Here is a 19681-nt window from a genome sequence, read left to right on the forward strand (position 1 = left end):
GAGTCTTAGGAAGGGGTCCGAGCAAGTCAATGCCGACTTTTTCAAAAGGGGATGTCGGTGGAGGGATGGGCTGCAAATAACCCGCCGGGGCAGTGGTGGATGGCTTGTAACGCTGACATATAGCGCAGCTGGTGACGTACTGTTTTGTGGTCTTCCACATTTTTGGCCAGTAGAACCTCTCACGTAGTCGATGCAGCGTACGCGTGAAACCGAGATGACCGGATGTTATGTCATCGTGCGCAGAACGAAGGACGACCTGGCGCAGGCTTTCCGGCACCACTAGAAGCAACGGGAGGCCATCGGCTGAATAGTTTCTTTTATACAGCAAGCCATTTGAAACTTTAAAGTGCTTGTCGACGGAGTTATGTGCAGCTTCGAGCAAAGGTTTCAGAGTAGGGTCGCGCTGCTGCTCACGTTTGAAGCTGCTGGTATCTGGGAAGTCGGACGAGACAGAAACTAAATAGTCATCAATGTCATTGTCGTCAGCATTGGTGTGTACTGAAGGAAGGCGGGATAAGCAGTCGGCATCTGTGTGACATCGTCCGCTCTTATAGGTAACAGAAAAGCTGTACTCTTGGAGGCGCAACGCCCAACGAGCCAGCCGGCCAGACGGGTCACGAAGTCCCACAAGCCAGCATAGTGAGTGGTGATCGGTCACTATTGTGAACTCGCGGCCATGTAGATACGGTCGGAACTTCTGAATGGCGAAGACGACTGCTAAGCACTCGAGCTCGGTGACGGTGTAGTTCGTCTCTGCTCTGGTCAGCGTCCGACTGGCATATGCTACGACGTGCTGGCGACTGTTGCAGAGTTGGACCAGCACAGCACCAACACCTAGCCCACTAGCATCAGTATGAAGTTCAGTCAAAGCATCAGGATCAAAATGCTTTAGGATGGGTCCTGAAGTCAATAAAAACTTCAGCTGTTGAAATGCAGCCTCACATTTATCATCCCACAAGTACGGTGTGTCTTTATGAAGAAGGGACGTCAGTGGGGAGGCAAGTTGTGCGAAGTTCTTAATAAATCGGCGGAAATATGAGCACAGACCCAGAAAACTTCGCAGGTCCTTCACTGTTCGTGGTGGTTCAAAGTTGCGAACCACTGCGGTCTTCTGTGGGTCTGGTCGCACGCCTTCTTTATCCACGAGAAAGCCTAATACGAGGGCTTGACGTTCTCCAAAATGACACTTCTTTGAGTTTAAAACAAGGCCAGCTTCGCGTAAGCGTTCAAACACAAGCGACAAGCGGTGGTTATGCTCTTGAAAAGTCTTGCCGTAGATAATCACGTCATCTAAATAGCACATGCAAATTTCCCATTTTAGTCCACGGAGTACTGTATCCATAAATCTCTCGAATGTCGCTGGAGCATTGCACAAACCAAAGGGCATAACGTTGAACTCAAAGAGACCGTCTGGTGTTACGAAGGCCGTCTTCTCTTTATCTGAGGGATGCATAGGAATTTGCCAATACCCAGAACGCAAGTCAACAGAAGAAAAATAGGAGGCAGAATGCAGGCAGTCCACGGCGTCATCTATACGTGGCAAAGGGTAGACGTCTTTTTTTGTGATGGCATTTAGGCGACGATAGTCTACGCAGAATCTCCATGAATTATCCTTTTTCCTCACTAGAATGACAGGAGCTGCCCATGGACTACACGATTCTTGTATGACGCCCTTCTTTAGCATGTCTTCAACTTGCTCAGCGATGACTTTCCTTTCGGAAGGCGAGACACGATAGGGCTTCTGGCGTATTGGTGGTGCTTGGCCTGTATAGATGCGGTGTTGCGTACGTGAAGACGGTGGCGTAACGGTAGACGTCTCGTCTTGGGCAAAGTCAAAGACTGAGGCGTAGCGTGTGATCACCTCCTGCAGCAGCGACCGTTCAGTTGATGGAAGTGACTTGTTAATCATACGGTCAATGCTGGCAGAATAGTCGCGGTACGAGTTGGCGTGGGGTTTCTTTACATCCACCGACAGTTGGAGTGACCGTATGGTAAGAGTACTTTGCTCTTGAAAGCTTGCCAATTTAAGTCCTGCAGGCAGATATATGGGCTGCGCGGAAACGTTCACAGTCCACAAATCAGCACAACCATCGACGATGAGCACGAGGCAACGAGGCACAATAACGTTTTTCTTAAGGGCGTTACTGAAGTTCGGCTCGGCTAAACCATAGTAAGAACCCGCACAAGAACGCGAAGAGTTTACACGCACAAACATTGCGGTATGTGGGGCCAAGCAGACGTCTTCAGACACGGAAAACACTTCCAAGCAGTCATCAACGGTATCTTTTGTCAATGGAGGCGGCAACACGGGACGAAAAATAATCCCACCACTACCACAATCTAGAGTTGCACCACATTCCCGCAAAAACTCTATACCTAGAATGACGTCATGGGTCGCTCGTGCAATCACCGTTAGTTCCGCTCGAAACGTTTGATTTCCTATAGAAAGTAAAACAGAACAAACTCCAACCGGGCTCAACGTTTCTCCCCCTACGCCGCGGAACGTAGCACTCCGATTCCAAGCAAACATTACTTTCGTCCCTAGGCGATTTTTAAAAGACATGCTCATTATGGAAACGGCAGCACCGGTATCAACTAGTGCAACACTACTCACATTGTCTACAAAAACCCTCACTTTGTTCTCAACCATTACAACACAAGGGGGTCTTGCGGAAGATGATTTTGCGGCCTCGCCCCCGGAAGGACTCGCTTGCTGGATTTCGAGCTGACCGGTCGTGCGCTCGCGCGCTCCGCGCGCTTGCGATCTCCCGCGTCAGCGTGGCTCTGGCCGACTGGACTCGCCCTACGTCATCTCCTGCCGCCGACGACCTTCCACCTCCGACGACAGTGCAGCTCTGATTTACTGGACTTGTTCTACGCCATCCACCGACGCCGAAAGGAGCTCTCGCAGGTGCGCCCCGTCCTCGGACTCCAGTGACCGTGCTCCATCTTTCCTACCTCTTCTATCCCCTCGATTTGTCCTCGCTCGCTGTGGCTTACCACACGTCTCTTCTTCTCTTCTCCTTCTTCGGCTTTCCCACATCTTTACTCCTATCCTTTTTATCCCTCCTCACCCCCATCCCTCGTGAGCTACTGTGGCGGTGTCGCTCTTTGAAGCAGACAATAACGGGGCTCGCTTTTCTCTTCTTTTCTCTTTTCATAGCCACTCCGCGGCCTCGCCCCCATTGGTCGCACCAGTTAGTTTCCCAGTGGTGGTGGCGTCCCCGAGCGGCGACGCGGAGACGGGGATCGCTGTTGGCGTGCTGGTGGTGGGGTAACGCTGCGGTCGGAGCAAGGCGAGTCAGCACGTGCTGCGTGTTACTGTTGGAAAGAGCCCTGAAATGGTCGAGACTCGCCAGCAGGTACATAGGGCGTGTACACGTTGAAACGTGGAGCTCGCTGCTGGCGACGGTAGCAGTACCTAGCGATGTGTCCAGGTAGCCCGCAGTTGTAGCAAGCACGGGTGTCGCGTCTAGTCGTCCCCGGCGAAGTAAACCTCGTCGGTTGATAAAAGCCGGGCGATGGTGGTCGAGGAGTGAATCGCTGTGACGCAGCTTGCCTGCGTTCCTGGTTTCCGAGTGGTCGTTCACTCCTCCGTTCGTACCGATCGGTGTAATTCGGGCGAGGCTCAAAGCAGCTCTGTCGCATCCGAGGTACCAGTGGTTCACGGGGCCGTTGGTCGAATGCACACTGATGGCAGACACTAGCGGTGTCCACAGCTTGCAGTTGAGCAAGTTCTTCCTTAACCACTCGTCTTATAAGAGAAGAGATCTCGTCCTGCGATGGAAGGTTGACACTTGCAATCGTGGGCACGTTGTCAAGACGTCCAAATTTTGGTAGGACTCTCCTCCTCTTTAGGGTTTCAAACGCTCGGCAGTGTCTCCTTAGGTCGGAAGGTGTGTGTAAGTCTTCCTTAGTGATAAGGAAATTGTACACGTCTTCCGCGATTCCCTTGAGGAGATGACCTACCTTCGTCACACATGGTCGCACTCACGATTCCGCAAAGCTTCAAGATGGCCTCGATGTAGGTGGTGCATGTTTCGCCAGGTAACTGAGCTCTGCGTGAAAGCGTTTGCTCCGCCTGCTTGACCTTAGCTGTTGAGTCACCAAAACACCTCTTCAGCTCGTCCACGAAAATGTCCCATGTGGTCAATGCACTCTCATGGTTGTCGAACCAAAGAGACGCGGTGCCGACGAGAAAAAACACCACGTTCTCGAGCTGCTTAGCAGTGCTCCAGCGGTTGCTGCGACTCACTCTTTGGTAGTGCTTTAGCCAGTCGTCAACATCGTCATCCGGCTGCCCCGAAAAGGTCCTCGGCTGACGTTCCGGCATGCCGCAGCGATCTTGTCCTGGCGGGTGAGCGTGTTGCTCATCAGCAACGAGGTTGTTATGGCCTGCTCCCGCGTCCTCCATGTCTGGTAGCTGCGGTGGCAAGCCTGCCAAGCGTCTGCTCCGTCGCAAAATTGGTAGAGCTGGGTCGTCCAGATCGATGTACCCGGCACCTTCCACCAAACTGTTGCGAGTGACTGTGTTTATTTACAGATGAGGTGAAAAGGCGTTGTGAAATAGCAGCGTACTTCTGAGACAGGCCAAGAACGCTTCCACCCAACCACACAGTCCAGGCGCCGCTCCACTACTCTTCTTCTTCTTCCGCGCCCTGTAGGCTCGCGCATCTTCGTTTCAATATATATATATTATATATACCCTATCGGAAAAAAACGAATGATGGGCATGGTGGAAACCACCACCCACCATTATAGTGGATTAATGTAGTGGGTGAATGGTGGGAAACACCCACCATGGCGCATGGTGGGTATGGTGGGTGCTGCAGTGCCGGCAACACTTGAGCCCAAAATGACGTCAGAATCACCGTGACGAGCTGCCACAAAAAATAAAAAAGAATTCTATAAAAACTGTATAAAAAAACACCTGTCCCGTAAAAAAAAAAAAACAAGGCGCCACGGAGGATCGAACGTGCAACCTGCGGATTTCCATTCGAAGACGCTAACCACTGCGCCACACCAACATTTTTTTTCTTTACTGCGCCACACCAGCATGACGGTGATTGCGTGTTAAATACTTAATTGGCATACAAACTTAAGGTTCAAGTTATGTTTGTCGTGTACACAACATAGACAAGATCTACACCTGCTACTAAAAATTGCACATTTATTAAACACAAGCAACTGCGCCCTGTAACGATTGCCACTATGTTATTGGCACTAGTGCTATTTTTTTTTACAATTCACAACTTCAAGGGAAAAAAAACCAAGTGGATTGGGGAGCAGCAACAGTTTACCGGCGAGTCTGCCAAGTTTAATATCCGTTTCGCGCTTGTTCTAAAGGGCGACATCTGCTCACGCCTTATGACGCTTCTAGGCTCATTTCATAGATGCGCCCGCCTAATTTATTTGATTGAGTATTGGGATGCTTTTCGTGCAATGTAGAGGGCGGTCGCGCCAGCGCAACGCTGTAGCTCTTTCGATAAAGCAACAGCTATATACATAACGGCTTGGCCAAAAGGAATGCAGTGTACCGGAAACATTACGCTATCATAATGGTTCACCAAGCACACGAATTGCCACGTCTGAGTTCTCGTACAAAAGCTAGAGAAGTGCCGGCGAGTGCGACCGGCGGCTGTCGGTGAGAAGACACATAATTACGTTCTCTGGGAGTGCTTTAATCGCGTCACATCGATGTTTGTTGCTTCTTGAGTGAACACCATACACAATGAAAAATGCTTCATTTAGGTTAATTGATGCCATATGGCTGCGCTGTATTGTCATACCTAATCGTCGTAATCGTGTATTCTGAAACCCGGAAGCACGGATAACACAATTGTACGGGCTCGATCAGTAGGCCTAACCTTTGGTGGAAATCATGATGGTAGAACATGTAGTGTACAGATCCCAGCTTGGTACACTATATAATTTGCCCGCAATTATAAGCCCACCCATCATCTGGTTACTGCTTCCCAGCATTATCGCGATGGTGGGCAGAGCTTCTCAGCTTGGTACACCATGTGGCCCACCATAACAAGCAGCACCCATCATCTGCTTAGTGCTTCCCAGAATTATCGCAATGGTGGGAAGAGTTTCTCAGCTTGGTACACCATGTAGCCCACCATAATAAGCACCACCCACCATATGCTTAGGGCTTCCCAGCATTATCGCAATGGTGGGCAGAGTGTCCCATTATTGCCCACTATCTAGCCTCTGCTTTCCACCATCATTTCCACTTTACCCATCATCTGTACACCATACAACCCAGTATGTCCCGGCATAACCATCATACTTTCCACTACGTCCCACCATAGCCATCATAATTTCCACCATGCCGACTATTATTTCCACCATGCCCACTATTATTTCCACTACGCCCACCATGTTTTCCAGTATCCACCATGGCAATTTTTCCAATAGGGATATATATATATATATATACGTTAATGGCGGCGGCAAAGGCCAGCCGGGACTGTTCATATAATTGCTATTACAATAGAGATTTATGCATATTTGTTGTGCAGCTAAATTTAATTTTAAGAATGCCTCATTGTTTCTTCATGTGCATTCTACACAATTATTGGCCTATATAATGCTCCAATCATGAAACGATATCCATAGTTCCATGCTAGCACTGTTTCGTAATTCTGAAAAGGAGAAACATACCATGTCTACAACTATCTATAGCTATCATGCACGCAATGGAACAACAGTTATAAAAATCTCTGCAAATTAAAACAAAATTGAACTCAATGCATAACTGATACCATGCATTGAAAACCTGTCAATTTTTTTAAAGACGATAGTCTGTCTTGGGGACCTTCGACAAAAAAATATTGGTCTGTCCGTCTGTACATTTGTCTGTTTGTCCGCCCTAACGATATCTCAAACGGCACCAAACGGCCAACCCTATCCGCAGCGCCTACCAACATTGCTCAAGGTTTAGGCATTCATATTTGTGCGATTGTCAATTAAAAAGCAATAATTGCGCATATCTAAGATGCGACAACGCTTCGATGTTTTCTATGTCTGCCTTTATACTAGAAGAGGCACACACAAGTAACTCTAAGGAATGTAGCGTTTATTCGCGCTGCGCTGACAGTGCAACGCGATGCTCAAAAAGGTGTTTCCAACGCTTTGCTACGACGTCACGGTGGTGGCACCTGCCTATCGCTTTGCGTTCTACACGTTATCACCTCCTAGACTGGCGCGCATCTTTCTCTGCGGGCTGCACGCCTTCGTTTTCGAAGATAACTTCCAGATAGCACTTGTGTCTAACGTGCCTAGATGCGCTCGTTTGCCTCCGCCACACGCTGAAGGCACTCTAACGCAGCGCCTGCAGAATACCATTCACCGATTTTCTTGCGCAGAACATCAAATAAACGTTTTGTTCACTGTCTCCAGATGCAAGACTATCGTCTTTCGACGACATTTACAGTATAACATCGATTCGGGCCAATTTTTTTCTTTGTTTCCTAAATGTTTCTGATCCACGGAAACAGATGATCCTAGATAGCACTGATGGCAATACACAGCAGTGGAGTTACTGCAGATAAGGAATAATGGTACAGATTTGTCCCGTTATTCCTTAAAGGGTTAATATGAATGCTAACACAACAGTCTTCGTTATTTTAAACATCTGTTAGGGTACGGCAGTTGTGCCTTCGGCACTTCAGTTTTAGCAGTGGCACAGGAATTTCATCACTCTGCGAAAGTTACCATCTACTGCTTTTTGGAAGGGCTCTTCGCAGGAAGGTCTTCAATTCTCCCATTTGAGCTGCTCTGCCTGTTACCTCTGAGAAAAAAGTTATTTCAATCTAAAAAATTTATGAAAGCCACCTTAACTAGTCTACCGCAACAGAAAAATTTATTATGAAGGCAGCAAGCAAATAAAGCATTTCCCTCGCATATAAGCACCTTCGAACACATTCCTTGAAACGGCCAGTATTACTTTTTATGGGGACTATTTCAAACATTGGTCACAGTTATTCACTTATTACTCACCTGACTGAATTAAACAGCAAGCGTAGCGTGGACAATTCGTACAAGATGCAACAATGTTCAGGCAAAGAGAACACATCTCTTCTTTCCATGCATTTGTGATAAATATAGAGTCTTTCTTTAATGCAAGTTGAATCTCAATAAAACAAAAGTAGACATGTATATTGCCAGAGGCATGCCACATTCGCTTTTTCATGTATTCCAGGGCCTTTTCTTGTTACGGGTACAACAGCCCAAATTTAACCTGTCCATGTAGGGGGTCATCCTTAGCTAGGTATTCTAAACAGGCTAGTTTCATAGCATTTTGGGCTAATAACCGAAAACATTGGGGGCCATCACTTTGTTTCTTTAGTTTGCTTTTTCTCGAAATATGTTAATCCCCTAATGGTCTCAAACGTGTGGCCCGCCGACATCTCCCTAGCGGCCCGCGACCTGCACATGATTGCCTAAGCTCGACGATTCCTATAAATTTTCATAAGCATGTCCACCAGCTACTTGGAGAAGACTAGCTTCAAGCTTTTCTTTTATGAGGCACACCACGCAGTCGCCACGAGTTGAAACAATCATGGAACAAAAAACTGTATTTAAGAACCTGCATACAGATTTCAGTCATCTGAAGTACGTTCTTTGGTTGCTAGATCCTCGCTTTTGTGGCATGTCACAAATTCACAGCATAACTAAAAGCATGCATTAAAGTTGCATTTTAGTTAATTTAATTGCAGACCCAATTAAAAGCTACGATCTAAAGCTGGAAAATCAAAAGAAAAATTTCCAGCAATTTCTTGATTCAGGCACTGAAGGGTTAAGGCTTGCCATATTTCGCATGAACGTTATCTAAAACTTTTAGAGGTTAGTATGACGTGTGGGTCATTTGAAAACATTCCAGATGCGACTCGCAGCAGTGCAGGTAGGAAGCCATGAAGCCAGCTTTTTAGAAACGTTATATGCAGGCAAATGCGTCTTATATTAATTTGTTTTGAAGCTGAAGCAAATATAGAATACCATAACACACTCGACAGAACATCAAATATTTACCCACGCCCATGAAAACCTATCGTATCGCGAGAAGGCGGGTTTGGAACCTTCAGGGCGTCAGAGTTGCGCATCTCTAATTTACGAGTGCTTGCTGGTTTATGTTTCATCACAGTATTAGCACATAATTTACTGTATGTGTTAGTGCATTCTCAGATGGCTGGCATATACACTGGACATGGCAGCAGCCATGTTTTGCATAATCTCTTTGAGCATGATAACCATGTGAACCCATGATTGCAAAGGGGAGGCTAATGGCAGTAATTTGATATCTTAAGGGGCCCTCCAACACTTCAGCATGGTCAGAAACCCTGCTGATTGGTAGTCGAAGCCCCTGAGAACATGCGAGCTAACATTACAGCACAGCACGCAATCTGGGATTCACAATTACTTGACAATCAATTTCGCTGGTATTCACAATTACTTGACAATCAATTTCGCTGGTATTAAAGGAGAGAGGAAGTGCTTAAGCGAGCGGCAAAACCTTGCAACTCCGCTCGTTCTTTACAAATTTCAATAATTTTTGAGACAATGAGCTCTTGAAGTGACACAATTAGACGATTGCTCAGGAAAGTGTTGCACGGGATAGCAGAAGTGAACTGCAGAAGACACAGGGAATTCTCTTAGTTACAAGGTTTTAATCAACATTCTTCATAAAAGTGTACAATTCAAGACGCTGCACAGCACAACTGGGCCATGTAAAAAGGACCTAAAATGAGCTAAGGCTGTACACTTTTTTTTCTTTTTATACACAACACTGCTGGCCCATGCATACACACACACATGCACACATACACATATGCCTGCCATAGTGCTTTTTATGTACACATTCTACAAGAGCAGCATAGCATCCACTCCGGCTGACTTGGTGTGCATGAAGCCCCTTTGTTTTGTTTTTTTTCTGTTTTCTTTATACATAGATGTCTCCTGTTGCCCAAATAGGTTGTCATGTGTACCTCGTATTTATATGTATATATATAATTTTATTTATATTTATATATATATATATGTATACTTATATATTTATAGTATGTATAATATGTAACAAGGCTAAGTAGATACATTGCTCTTCAAACCATTGTATATGCAGGAAAAAAAAACCACTCTTCACCAAAAGGGCTGCGTCATGTACAGGCACAATAAATAAATTCATAGAAGAAAACAAAAAAGGCACAACAAAAAAGACTAAGACTTCCTGTCCCCCTTTTCATTAAATAGTATACACATGCACAATAATGTACAGCTGAGCTGATGAGAGAACGGGATGTAGTGGGAGGAAGAAGAGAAATCCTTTTATATACAGCACGGCTGACATGTTCTCACGAGTTCATCTTGTTAGCCCCTGTCAATATTAATCAAAACTGGGTAGTCAATATATATCTAGGCTCAATGCATGTAGATCGTCTGGTAAATATGTCCCCGTCTCCCGCTCCCCATTGTCATGCTGATATGTTGACTTGACTGTGTTACTATTTTACCAGACAATTTGAGGCAGAATGCCTATTTGTGCAAGCTAAAAAGTTCTTTGCCAAATGTTGCTTATGTGATCTTCAAACAATGTTTATGCTATGCATAAAAGTTAGTCTCAGAAAAGACAGCATTTCAACAGCTACCAGCCAAGTCACAACTAATAAAGACCAAGTCACATTAAAAAAACAAAAATAGCCTAAACTAGACTATAAAAAGCTTCCTTCTTAGTAAAGAATGTTATGCAGTGACAGAATAATGCATCTAAGTCTGGGCAAAAAACAAAACACATTGGAGAGAAAGTCTCAGCTAAAACAGTCCTTCCACCGGCAGGTAAAACAACAGTTGCGCTGCTGTTGCTGACCTAAGCGCTTTCAGTAGTGTACATATATTATGTGCATATATTAACAACATAGCTGATGTTCAAGAAGGCAGCTTTAAAAATGAGCAAAACAAGAACATGCTTTTTCATTTCCCTTCTCCCTGCAGTCTGTTAAAGAGGCAAGAAACCATTTTTTTTTTACATTTGTACAGAAGATGCTGCATCCTCAGCAAGAGTATGAAACAAGTGTGCTGAAGGAGGAACAAGGGAGAAAGAGGGGAAAAAAAAAAGAACAACATGGGAACTAAGCAATAAGCGCTCACACATGAGAAAGTCACCAAGAGAAACAAGAATGCCGCCAAAAAAAAGGGCTATGACCTGTGCGGCAATGACAACTGTAACGCATGCAGTCATTATGAACTGTAGGATGACATTCCATTCGCAATGGAAGCAGCTGCCACTGACTCACTTTTCCCTGAGAGTAGTAACAGAACTATTTCACACATATGAATGCACGTCAGAATGGGGCAAAAGGTATTGCTTCGTTGACTATGGCCCCGATGCATGACATAGCGTGGTATGTGCTGAGCTGGTAGCCTTCTGGATAGCAGCCAATGATCAAGGCTGCTTTTTCTCTTTGGCTTTGCATTGTCTGTCTTGGAGGTAAGGGTTCATAATGCATTATCATAAAAGCTCTCTCGTGGCATTTCCAATGACAGCATGAGACACAGTATGCACATTGTGAATATGCAGACTGCCCCCTACACATACAAGGAATGTCTCTGTGACGTAGCTCATTTACATTTATCCAACTGAAACAGGTATTGCTGCTCGTCTGGTACTATGCCTGTGAAAAAAAACCAATATACTGGTGCATTTTTAAAATAACAGCACCTCTTGCCGTATACCAAAAACGAATAAAAAGGGAAGAAAGAAGAGGGAGAATCCTTCATGTCTTGGCCCCACAGCAACCACCAGAAGCATAATCTTATGTTAAGAGAGTTTTTTGGTTCACCAACAGCATTCCCTCAATCCAAAATCCTTTCCAAGAGCGGCAACAACACTGTCTGCAAACTGGCACATATGTTCACCCGGTGAAAGCAGCAGTAAAAAAAAAATAAAGCACAGGTACCGGTTCAAGGACTGAGGATGACAGCATCGATATAATACATAACAACAACAAACACGACGTGATGGCAGCGCTCGCAGGATGGGAGAGAAAAAACACAAAAGGAAAACAACTTTTCTCCTTGCACCGGCCAACCTCTTCCGCACACAAAGCTGCACTTGCACCAGCCTCTCGCTTTTTTTTTTTTTTCACAGGCGAGAGCGCTCACAGCCTTAGATGAGACAAAAACGCGAGACCACTCTCTCCTTAGAGGAGTGCCTCCACAGCATGGTAGAGCTTCATCAGGTTTTGGATGTGTAACGGCAGACAAGACTGCCTGTCATGGCTGTGTGGATCAAGCGAGAGCCACGAAAGCGTGTTGTAACCTTCCAGCACGTACCTGCGACCAGCGATCATGTTTGAGGTCAGAACATGGATGGCACATACAGCACTAAGCGCACTGCAATACGAACTAGTAGTTGCAAATTCTACGGCACAAGTGCGGTGGCACAATAAAAACTAAAAAAATATGCAAGATGTGGTGTAAGACAGCCATTACTCTCTTGCACCATAAAATCCCCAGCAAGTGCTAGTCACATTCAGTGTAACTGTATACAATGGTACGAGATCTTACATAACAAAATAAAGGAGGAAGAGCAAAATGTTCCAAAAAGGTAGAAGGGAAACACTGACAATTCTAATGCTGTATTTTTTCACTGTACCTGTGAACAGCCCCTTACACTAATTAGCAAAATGAGCTACTTTTGAGCCAATGGTGTACAAGCCAATACATACCGTAGCACATCGGTGGTCAAGTTCGAATCAAGCGGGTGGTAGTTGCGCATGTGTGTGTTTCCATGCAAAATGTCATCGTGGTTCTGGTGTACAGTGGGGCAGTGCAGAAGCAGGGCACTCTGTAGGAAGAGAGCAAGCAGGATGGATCAGATTAAGAAAAACAGATGGTGAATAAACATTAAATAAAAAATATTCCCTCAATGCCACCAGCTGTACATTGCAACCAACAACTGCAGAGACAAAGCAGCAAACAGACGGTCGAAATTGAGCACTCTAAATCAGCTCCGCTGGTTTTTCAGAGCACTCAAGAGATGCTCTCACCTCCAATATTTCATCATGTGACACCTGTGCCTTGCCTGTTTGCAACACAAGATGCAGTAACGTGTTTATTCTTAGTGAAAATATATTGCACCAGTACATTTGCTGGCTGCAGTCATCACAGAGTTGATCACTGTCGCACTTGGTGATAGTTTTTTCACCAATCGCTCTGGCCAATGGTTGCACGTTAGACTTGGAAATATGTTCTCAGGCACAGATCAAAAGCAGGCTTCGCATTGTTGCAATCGGAATAAGAGCACTGTGGCGCTCAGTTGAATGTACCAACAGATTACTGAAGGGTGGTGGTTTAGCAATGACCACACTACATTTTTTTAAAGCAATCTATAGCAGAATGCTAAAAAAATTGCCAAACTTGCCGGAAAAACTTTTTCTACATTGTAACTTCCTGTGACTGTTGCCTTTGTCCATGATTGTACAGTTAGCATTAATAAATAGTTCAGGTATCATGAGATAAGAAAAACTTTCATTATTCCAGCTGGTTTGACAGGTAGTCTTGAATCTAGATCTCTGACCCATTCTAAGATGCACAGACGTGTACAGTGCAGTTTCACTGAACACAGTCACAAATTGCTGGGAAATTCAGTGTCCCCGAACCTAGTGTTCTCTAACCTTATGACGAAAACTGTAAATCTTAAATTGACTAGCAACATTGAGGTTTTCTCACAGAACTGTCACACCGAGAAGGAGAGGTACAGAGGGAATGCAAACCATTACTTGGCTTGAGTGCTCACCTTGAGGAAGACAGGACATGAACCCCTTAGGTGGGGGCATGTAGCCCAGAACCACCGAGGCAAAGGGCCTGTCGGTGCAGTGGACACGTAATAGCCCAATGCCAAAGGTTGTTGCAGCAGCTGCATAGGTTCTTCTTGGGGCTCCCCACCACCACTTCCGGGACCCTGAAAACATCAAGCAAAGCACTCGGAATGTTAGTAAAAGAAGCATAGGTGATCTTGCCTTGAGCGTTACCTAAATACTATTACCACTGTCACGTGCTTCAATAAAGAAATACTAACACACGGTCTAACCTTGAGGCAACAAAATTCTCGGACATTAAAAGTCCCACCAAGAAGTAATATTAGATCTCCAGTGAATGCACAAAGGCTCTCAGTTTTTCCTACCTAAAAAAAAAAAAATTGTCACTAAAATGGAATCCTCCATAAATAAAATTTGCTGTAATGTTGAAGTCGTTCAACGATTACCATATTCACTTGCATAATTTGCGCACTTTTTTTTTAGATTTTGGGGCCCCGAGAACGGGGTTCGCAAATTACATGGCGATTTAGCAAGTGCATACAAAATATTGTGTCACAGTCCCAACGCGCACAGTATATATATAAAAAAGAACTAAATTGGAGAGTACAAACGAAGTGTAGTTATTAATTTGGAAAGAATTATCGAGTACTTTAATCAGTCAGCCAGTCAGATCCAGTTACGTGTGGTCTAGCAGGAATCACTGATCGCGAAGTCTGATTTGGAATTATCGTCGCAACCGCTGCCCCCCCCCCCCCCCCCCCCGAAGTGCATTGTCCTCGGTTCCGTCGAGCGCGTTCGAACGCCCCATTCTCTTGAAGCTCTTTCAAAATGCTGGGAGAAACTAGGTCCCAGGACTTGGCAGTACCGCAAAAACTAAGCATCTGCACATAATTGAAAAGATTTCTTCCAATGACAGAAAACTTTCATTAGCAAGCGCGGACTCTTCTGCTTTCTCGAGTGCTGATCGTGCCGGTAGTCACATTGAAGTGCGTCCCCTTTGCGGCGCCACGCTTCCCGTTTTCTTCGGTTAAATTTACAACAGCGATCTTCATTTCACCATATATATAAACTCTGTAGCACATCGCAAGGCAACCGTCAAAACGCATCGGCCAAATGGTAAAACCTAAACTTCCGAAATCGACACCAAGCGTGCGTTGCAGCGCGGACACAGAGAATGAGAGGAACAGTTGGCGCGACAGGCCCTCGCACGCCTCCGATGCAGATATCATCTGTGCCGTGATTCTAGCGTGCATTCTCGCCATTATCGTGGTGGTAGAGATTAGAAGATAGGGGAAGGCAAACGCTCTAGCAGTTCCGGTGACCCGTCAATAGGTTTGTGCTCGGGTGTAGTATTTTATGGACAAGAGTTCGGCGAAAGTCCTGGGAAGAAGGAACTTCGAACTCGCACCCTTTTCACTGCGTTTGTCAGCTCGGTGAGGCGCACACCCGGCCGAAGTATCGAAATGTCCAAAGGTGCGTGTGCCGGCAAGCTGGCTCGGGCGGGGTGGGGGAGGGCGATATATGGGAGTAAATTTTTTTTCCCGAAAACTGACAAAATATTAAGGGTGCGTAAATTATGCAAGGCCATAAATTATGTGCATAAATATGTTACTTAGGTTTCTCAAGGCCCTTTTAAAACCGTTGCAGTATGCCATTACAACAGCCCTACAACACATGTGCTGCAAAGCGGGTAGCTGAAGTGCCAGTACATATGTTGACTGCAGTCATCACAGAGTTGAGCATTGTCACACTTGGTGATTGTTTTCTTTATTATATACAACCAAATTAATCCAATAGAGAATTATGCCAAGGAAGGCATAGGGGAGATTATTTCTTGTCTTTAACTTTAATGTACTAATGGATCCATATTTACATAAACTTAAAAGGATAATAAAGAGGTTAGGTTATTAAAGATAGAACAGGGAATGTCTTGAATGTGTACAAGAGGACTACGTAACCCTTAGTCAGGCAATTTACTGATTAACCCTGAAAACACATTGTGTTTTATCCCCCTCTTGTTCATATTGTTAGAGGCCCCAAAAAACATAGCAAAACCTGGCATCTCACCCTAAGTGCACTGCCATGGTGAAAGGGTGATTGACGCCCGCTTGGACCACTGCCCAACATGCCACCTCCGGGAGAACCTGGTGGCGAAGATCGCCGAGTAGGTGAGCAGGGTGCCTCTGGACTGTCTGTCCAGTTCAAAATGTCGTTGAAGTCATTGCCAACAGCTATGTCTTCTGTGAGCGACTTGAAGATCTCATCGTCATCGCCAAGTGTAGTCGACAGTGGGTCCATGTGGTCCTGTTGAAAGGTGGCCTGTGACGACTGTCAACAAGACATGCCAAGACAATGGGTCAGAAATTGCAAACTGCCATAAACTGCATTTGAATCAATGTAACATGGAACAATGACCCGTGCCTAGACAAGCATCATCACTTTGACCCAAGTGCCTAGACAAGCATCATCATTAATGCTTATCCACTGACACACAGATTTATCATCATCAACATAAGCTTGCAGGTTACCTCATCTGACCACACCACATAATCCCTTAGCACAATCAGCTTGTTTGCCTTAACCATTCGATTGCTCCACAGACTGCGGTAATCGTGACAAAAGATTATGAGCTGTACCCATATTATGCTCACAAAGGTTCTTCTTAGTGAGCAATAAAAAACAACATCGCAACTATTTCAGCATGTACATATAGGCATAAAGAAGTTGACTTATTACACAACACTAAAATATAGTCTTCATGAAATGGACTTCACAGAAAATTATCACAAGCCCCTTAACAACTTCACACGAGCTGCAAATTTTACAGATATGTCACATAGAGCATGAACTGTTTTATGGCAAATATCCAATCCAGCCATATACAAAATGCAGTGCGAGAAACAGTGCAAGTGAACTTGCTACATGATAACAGACACTGCACAAGCTGACACCTAGCCATCTACCTTCAAGATCATTTTGGTGGAATAGTTTACTTGTATTATCCAAACTTGCAGTACGTAGGGAATTCGTCGGTTGGGCAGCGTTCTTTCTTTTGTCTCCTTTTTCTTCTTTGTGTAGGATGAATTAAAGTCTTCATTACATTCAGTTATGTGTTTAGATATATATTGTATCTAAATTTAAAATCCTAAGTAGGTGGTCCACTTACAATAGAAACCAAATCTAGTACTGCCAGTAATGGTGAGAAAAGAAGAAATCAATGATACTGTGGCATGGTTGCAACTCATTTGCTTTCTCGATCTACCTATACCATAAAATTATTCTGCACCCTTGTGAAGAAGCAGGAAAAATAAAAAAAGAAAACCTTTTGTAATATTTGTTTATTTATTCATTTTTTTACTTCAAAGGACCAGTAAGCAGGCTCAGACTTTTTTCACGCCCCCAAAATAAACTTACTAATTCGTACAGTAGTCTGCGGCGATCATCGAATATTGCAGCGCCGCGCACAATGCAGACCATCCATTTTGAAAAACAATTCCCGTTTTGACTTCGACTAACCAATCCTTCTGGTAAACGCAGTGATGAAATCTTTCCTATGGGATCATACACTGAGCTTGTCGATTGGCCTTTTGCCCAATGAAACAGCCCCTAGGCCATTGGCCTTTTGCCCAATGAAACAGCACCTAGGCCATGCAGCACGTAGTTTTAGCCACGCAGTTTGCATTTTCATTTTCTGTGCTGCCCTCCGTATTATTGTACAGCCCGAAACTACGCGAAGTGGTATTGCCAGAAAGCCTCCGAGATAAAGAGGCGTCCCGCTACGTTACCGCTAGGGGAAGGGTGTTTCTTGCACCGTGCTTCTTCCCCTTGTCGCTATGACATGGGCTCACGTGGGGGAGATTCTGGTCAACTGTTGCCTGCGCGCCTATGAAGTATTGCTGATGAAGTGGGCGTAGCCGCAACACAGGGCTATGCCTGCAGTTATGTGCTGGGACAGAAAGGTGGGAAGAAGGAGCGAGAAACTGAAACCAGTCAAAGCGGGTCATTCTAAGCACTGTAACTCCCTTACTACAGTATTTATTTGCAAAGTTCTCTCGGCAGCATGTTGACATTGTACAAGTGCGCAGTTACTTCACCGTTAGAAATTTCGAACCACCAGTTGTTTACTGGCCCTTTGATCATACTGTTCCCCCTTGTTTGCCATGCGGAGTGCTGCTGCTGATTAAAATAGCGACCCTTCCGGCAGTTATTGATACTCCTATGATTGTCGTGCGCACCACTTTCGGAGTGTCGATTGTTGATAGAAGAGTTGTGGTTCCAATCAGCAGCCACACTTGGGACGAGGAACGTTTGTCGAGTGGCGATTTTTTGGGCAGGGCATTGGTAATGAATAGAACAGCTTGTTTATGACTTTCCAACACCTGTGTTGGGCAAGCGGGCAAGAATCGAGATGTGCCACCGATTCTTTCGCCTCTCTTCAAAATGCCCTCCACTTTCTCACCTTCCACCACTCCTGCGGGCGCTTTTCAAACAGCAGTTCTCGTACAGCTAGCTCAAATAGCGATTTGGTCTTTAAACATGCCATTTGTTTCTTATAACCAGTCCTCAATTTCTTTTCTTTATTTGACCGAATGTGGGGCCTGCAAACTTCACTGTACGGCTTCAGGCCGGGGAGTAATTTTGATTTCACAAAATAAACCTTTTTAAAAATATGCGTACAATGCTTAGCACACAAATGTACAGCACAGATCGCTTTAATGTAAATTGCCAGAGTCACGAATATCCACACTATAACCACTTTTGAAAGGCTGTATATGTGCAAAACATAACCAACAGGCAGTCGCTGATTTCAACAATCGAAGCACGCGACCATGGTGCAAGTTTGTAGCCACTTAAATTTGCAATTGTTGAACGGTTGATATCTGCGGACCTGCAGCAAAAGCATAACAAACGTGGAAAAAAATGCTTTGTAGTGAAAAGACGCCACTTAATTTCTTAGACTTCATTTTTGCAGACTTCATCGTGGTACTACACCGCACAGAAACTACACGCCGAGCGGCAATTGAAATTCTGCACGCTACTGATTTCCAGCGAGTCTGCATGATTTTGAAAGCAAAGACTTCCACGAACCATTACCACTCAAAGTTGCTTAAGCACACTCTGGTTTTCATTAAAAATTTAGGTCACTCCTTCACGTTTCATTCACTCAGCACCCAACTGCAACTTTGAGAGCCTGAAGCCACTACAGCTCTGCCTAGCATGCGGGTAGCAACTTGGCAAGCTGTTGCTGGAAGCTTGCCCAAGACAACACGGATACCGAATATCGAAGAAATTGCACTCAAGAGCTAAACTCAGTGCAGCACATGTAACACAGTTTCAGTTCATGAGAAAAGCCATAGCAACTATCCTGCAAAGTATCGCAAATGTTGTTGAGTTGCTGGGAAAGACAGTTTGATTGCCTCTTAAAGGATTTTTCCTTGCAACGGAATTAAGGCCGCACATGTGATATTTGCATTCTGCGATGACGAAACCATTTTTTGAACAGAAAAACAGAGTCAGACAGTGGTACCGCGCACTTGATGTGGACAAGGGCACCCATTCATTCGAAGCGGAGCGTGCACAACAAGTGGCTGGAGCAAAGAGGGAAAGGCTTCTCTATCATTTCGGCCACTGACCCTCTTCCTTGAACCGCATCCCTGCTACTCCCCCCCCCCCCCCCCCCGCTTCCAACTCTGCCCATTCTTTCCTTTTTTCTGCTCCGCGGCCCATTCGCTAGATCCACATGTTACTCATCCTCCATGACAATGATTTTGCTTTCTCGCTGGCCGGCGTTCACTCCTCGCTTCTCTGCGAATTTTCGGCAGTCGTATTATAACTGGTCTTTTGTCTAGGGGGACTGCACA

At 45.2% G+C, this 19681-nt stretch overlaps 1 protein-coding gene across 3 annotated transcripts in view; it reads right to left on the bottom strand.

Annotated features, from left to right (window-relative positions):
• Positions 1-11932: 11932 nt before the first annotated feature.
• Positions 11933-19681, bottom strand: part of skd (mediator complex subunit skuld) — a 122061-nt gene continuing 114312 nt past the window's right edge. For all 3 annotated transcript variants that reach the window (XM_037433042.2, XM_037433036.2, XM_037433029.2), the window contains exons 27-30: positions 15888-16148; positions 13799-13963; positions 12729-12847; positions 11933-12333 (exon numbers count right to left, since the gene is read on the bottom strand). In XM_037433042.2, the coding sequence (XP_037288939.1) occupies positions 12201-12333; positions 12729-12847; positions 13799-13963; positions 15888-16148 (678 nt within the window). In that variant the 3' untranslated portion in view covers positions 11933-12200. The remainder of the gene's footprint in view (positions 12334-12728; positions 12848-13798; positions 13964-15887; positions 16149-19681) is intronic.

Source organism: Rhipicephalus microplus, chromosome 3, assembly GCF_043290135.1.
Source record: "Rhipicephalus microplus isolate Deutch F79 chromosome 3, USDA_Rmic, whole genome shotgun sequence".
NCBI classification, from domain to species: domain Eukaryota; kingdom Metazoa; phylum Arthropoda; class Arachnida; order Ixodida; family Ixodidae; genus Rhipicephalus; species Rhipicephalus microplus.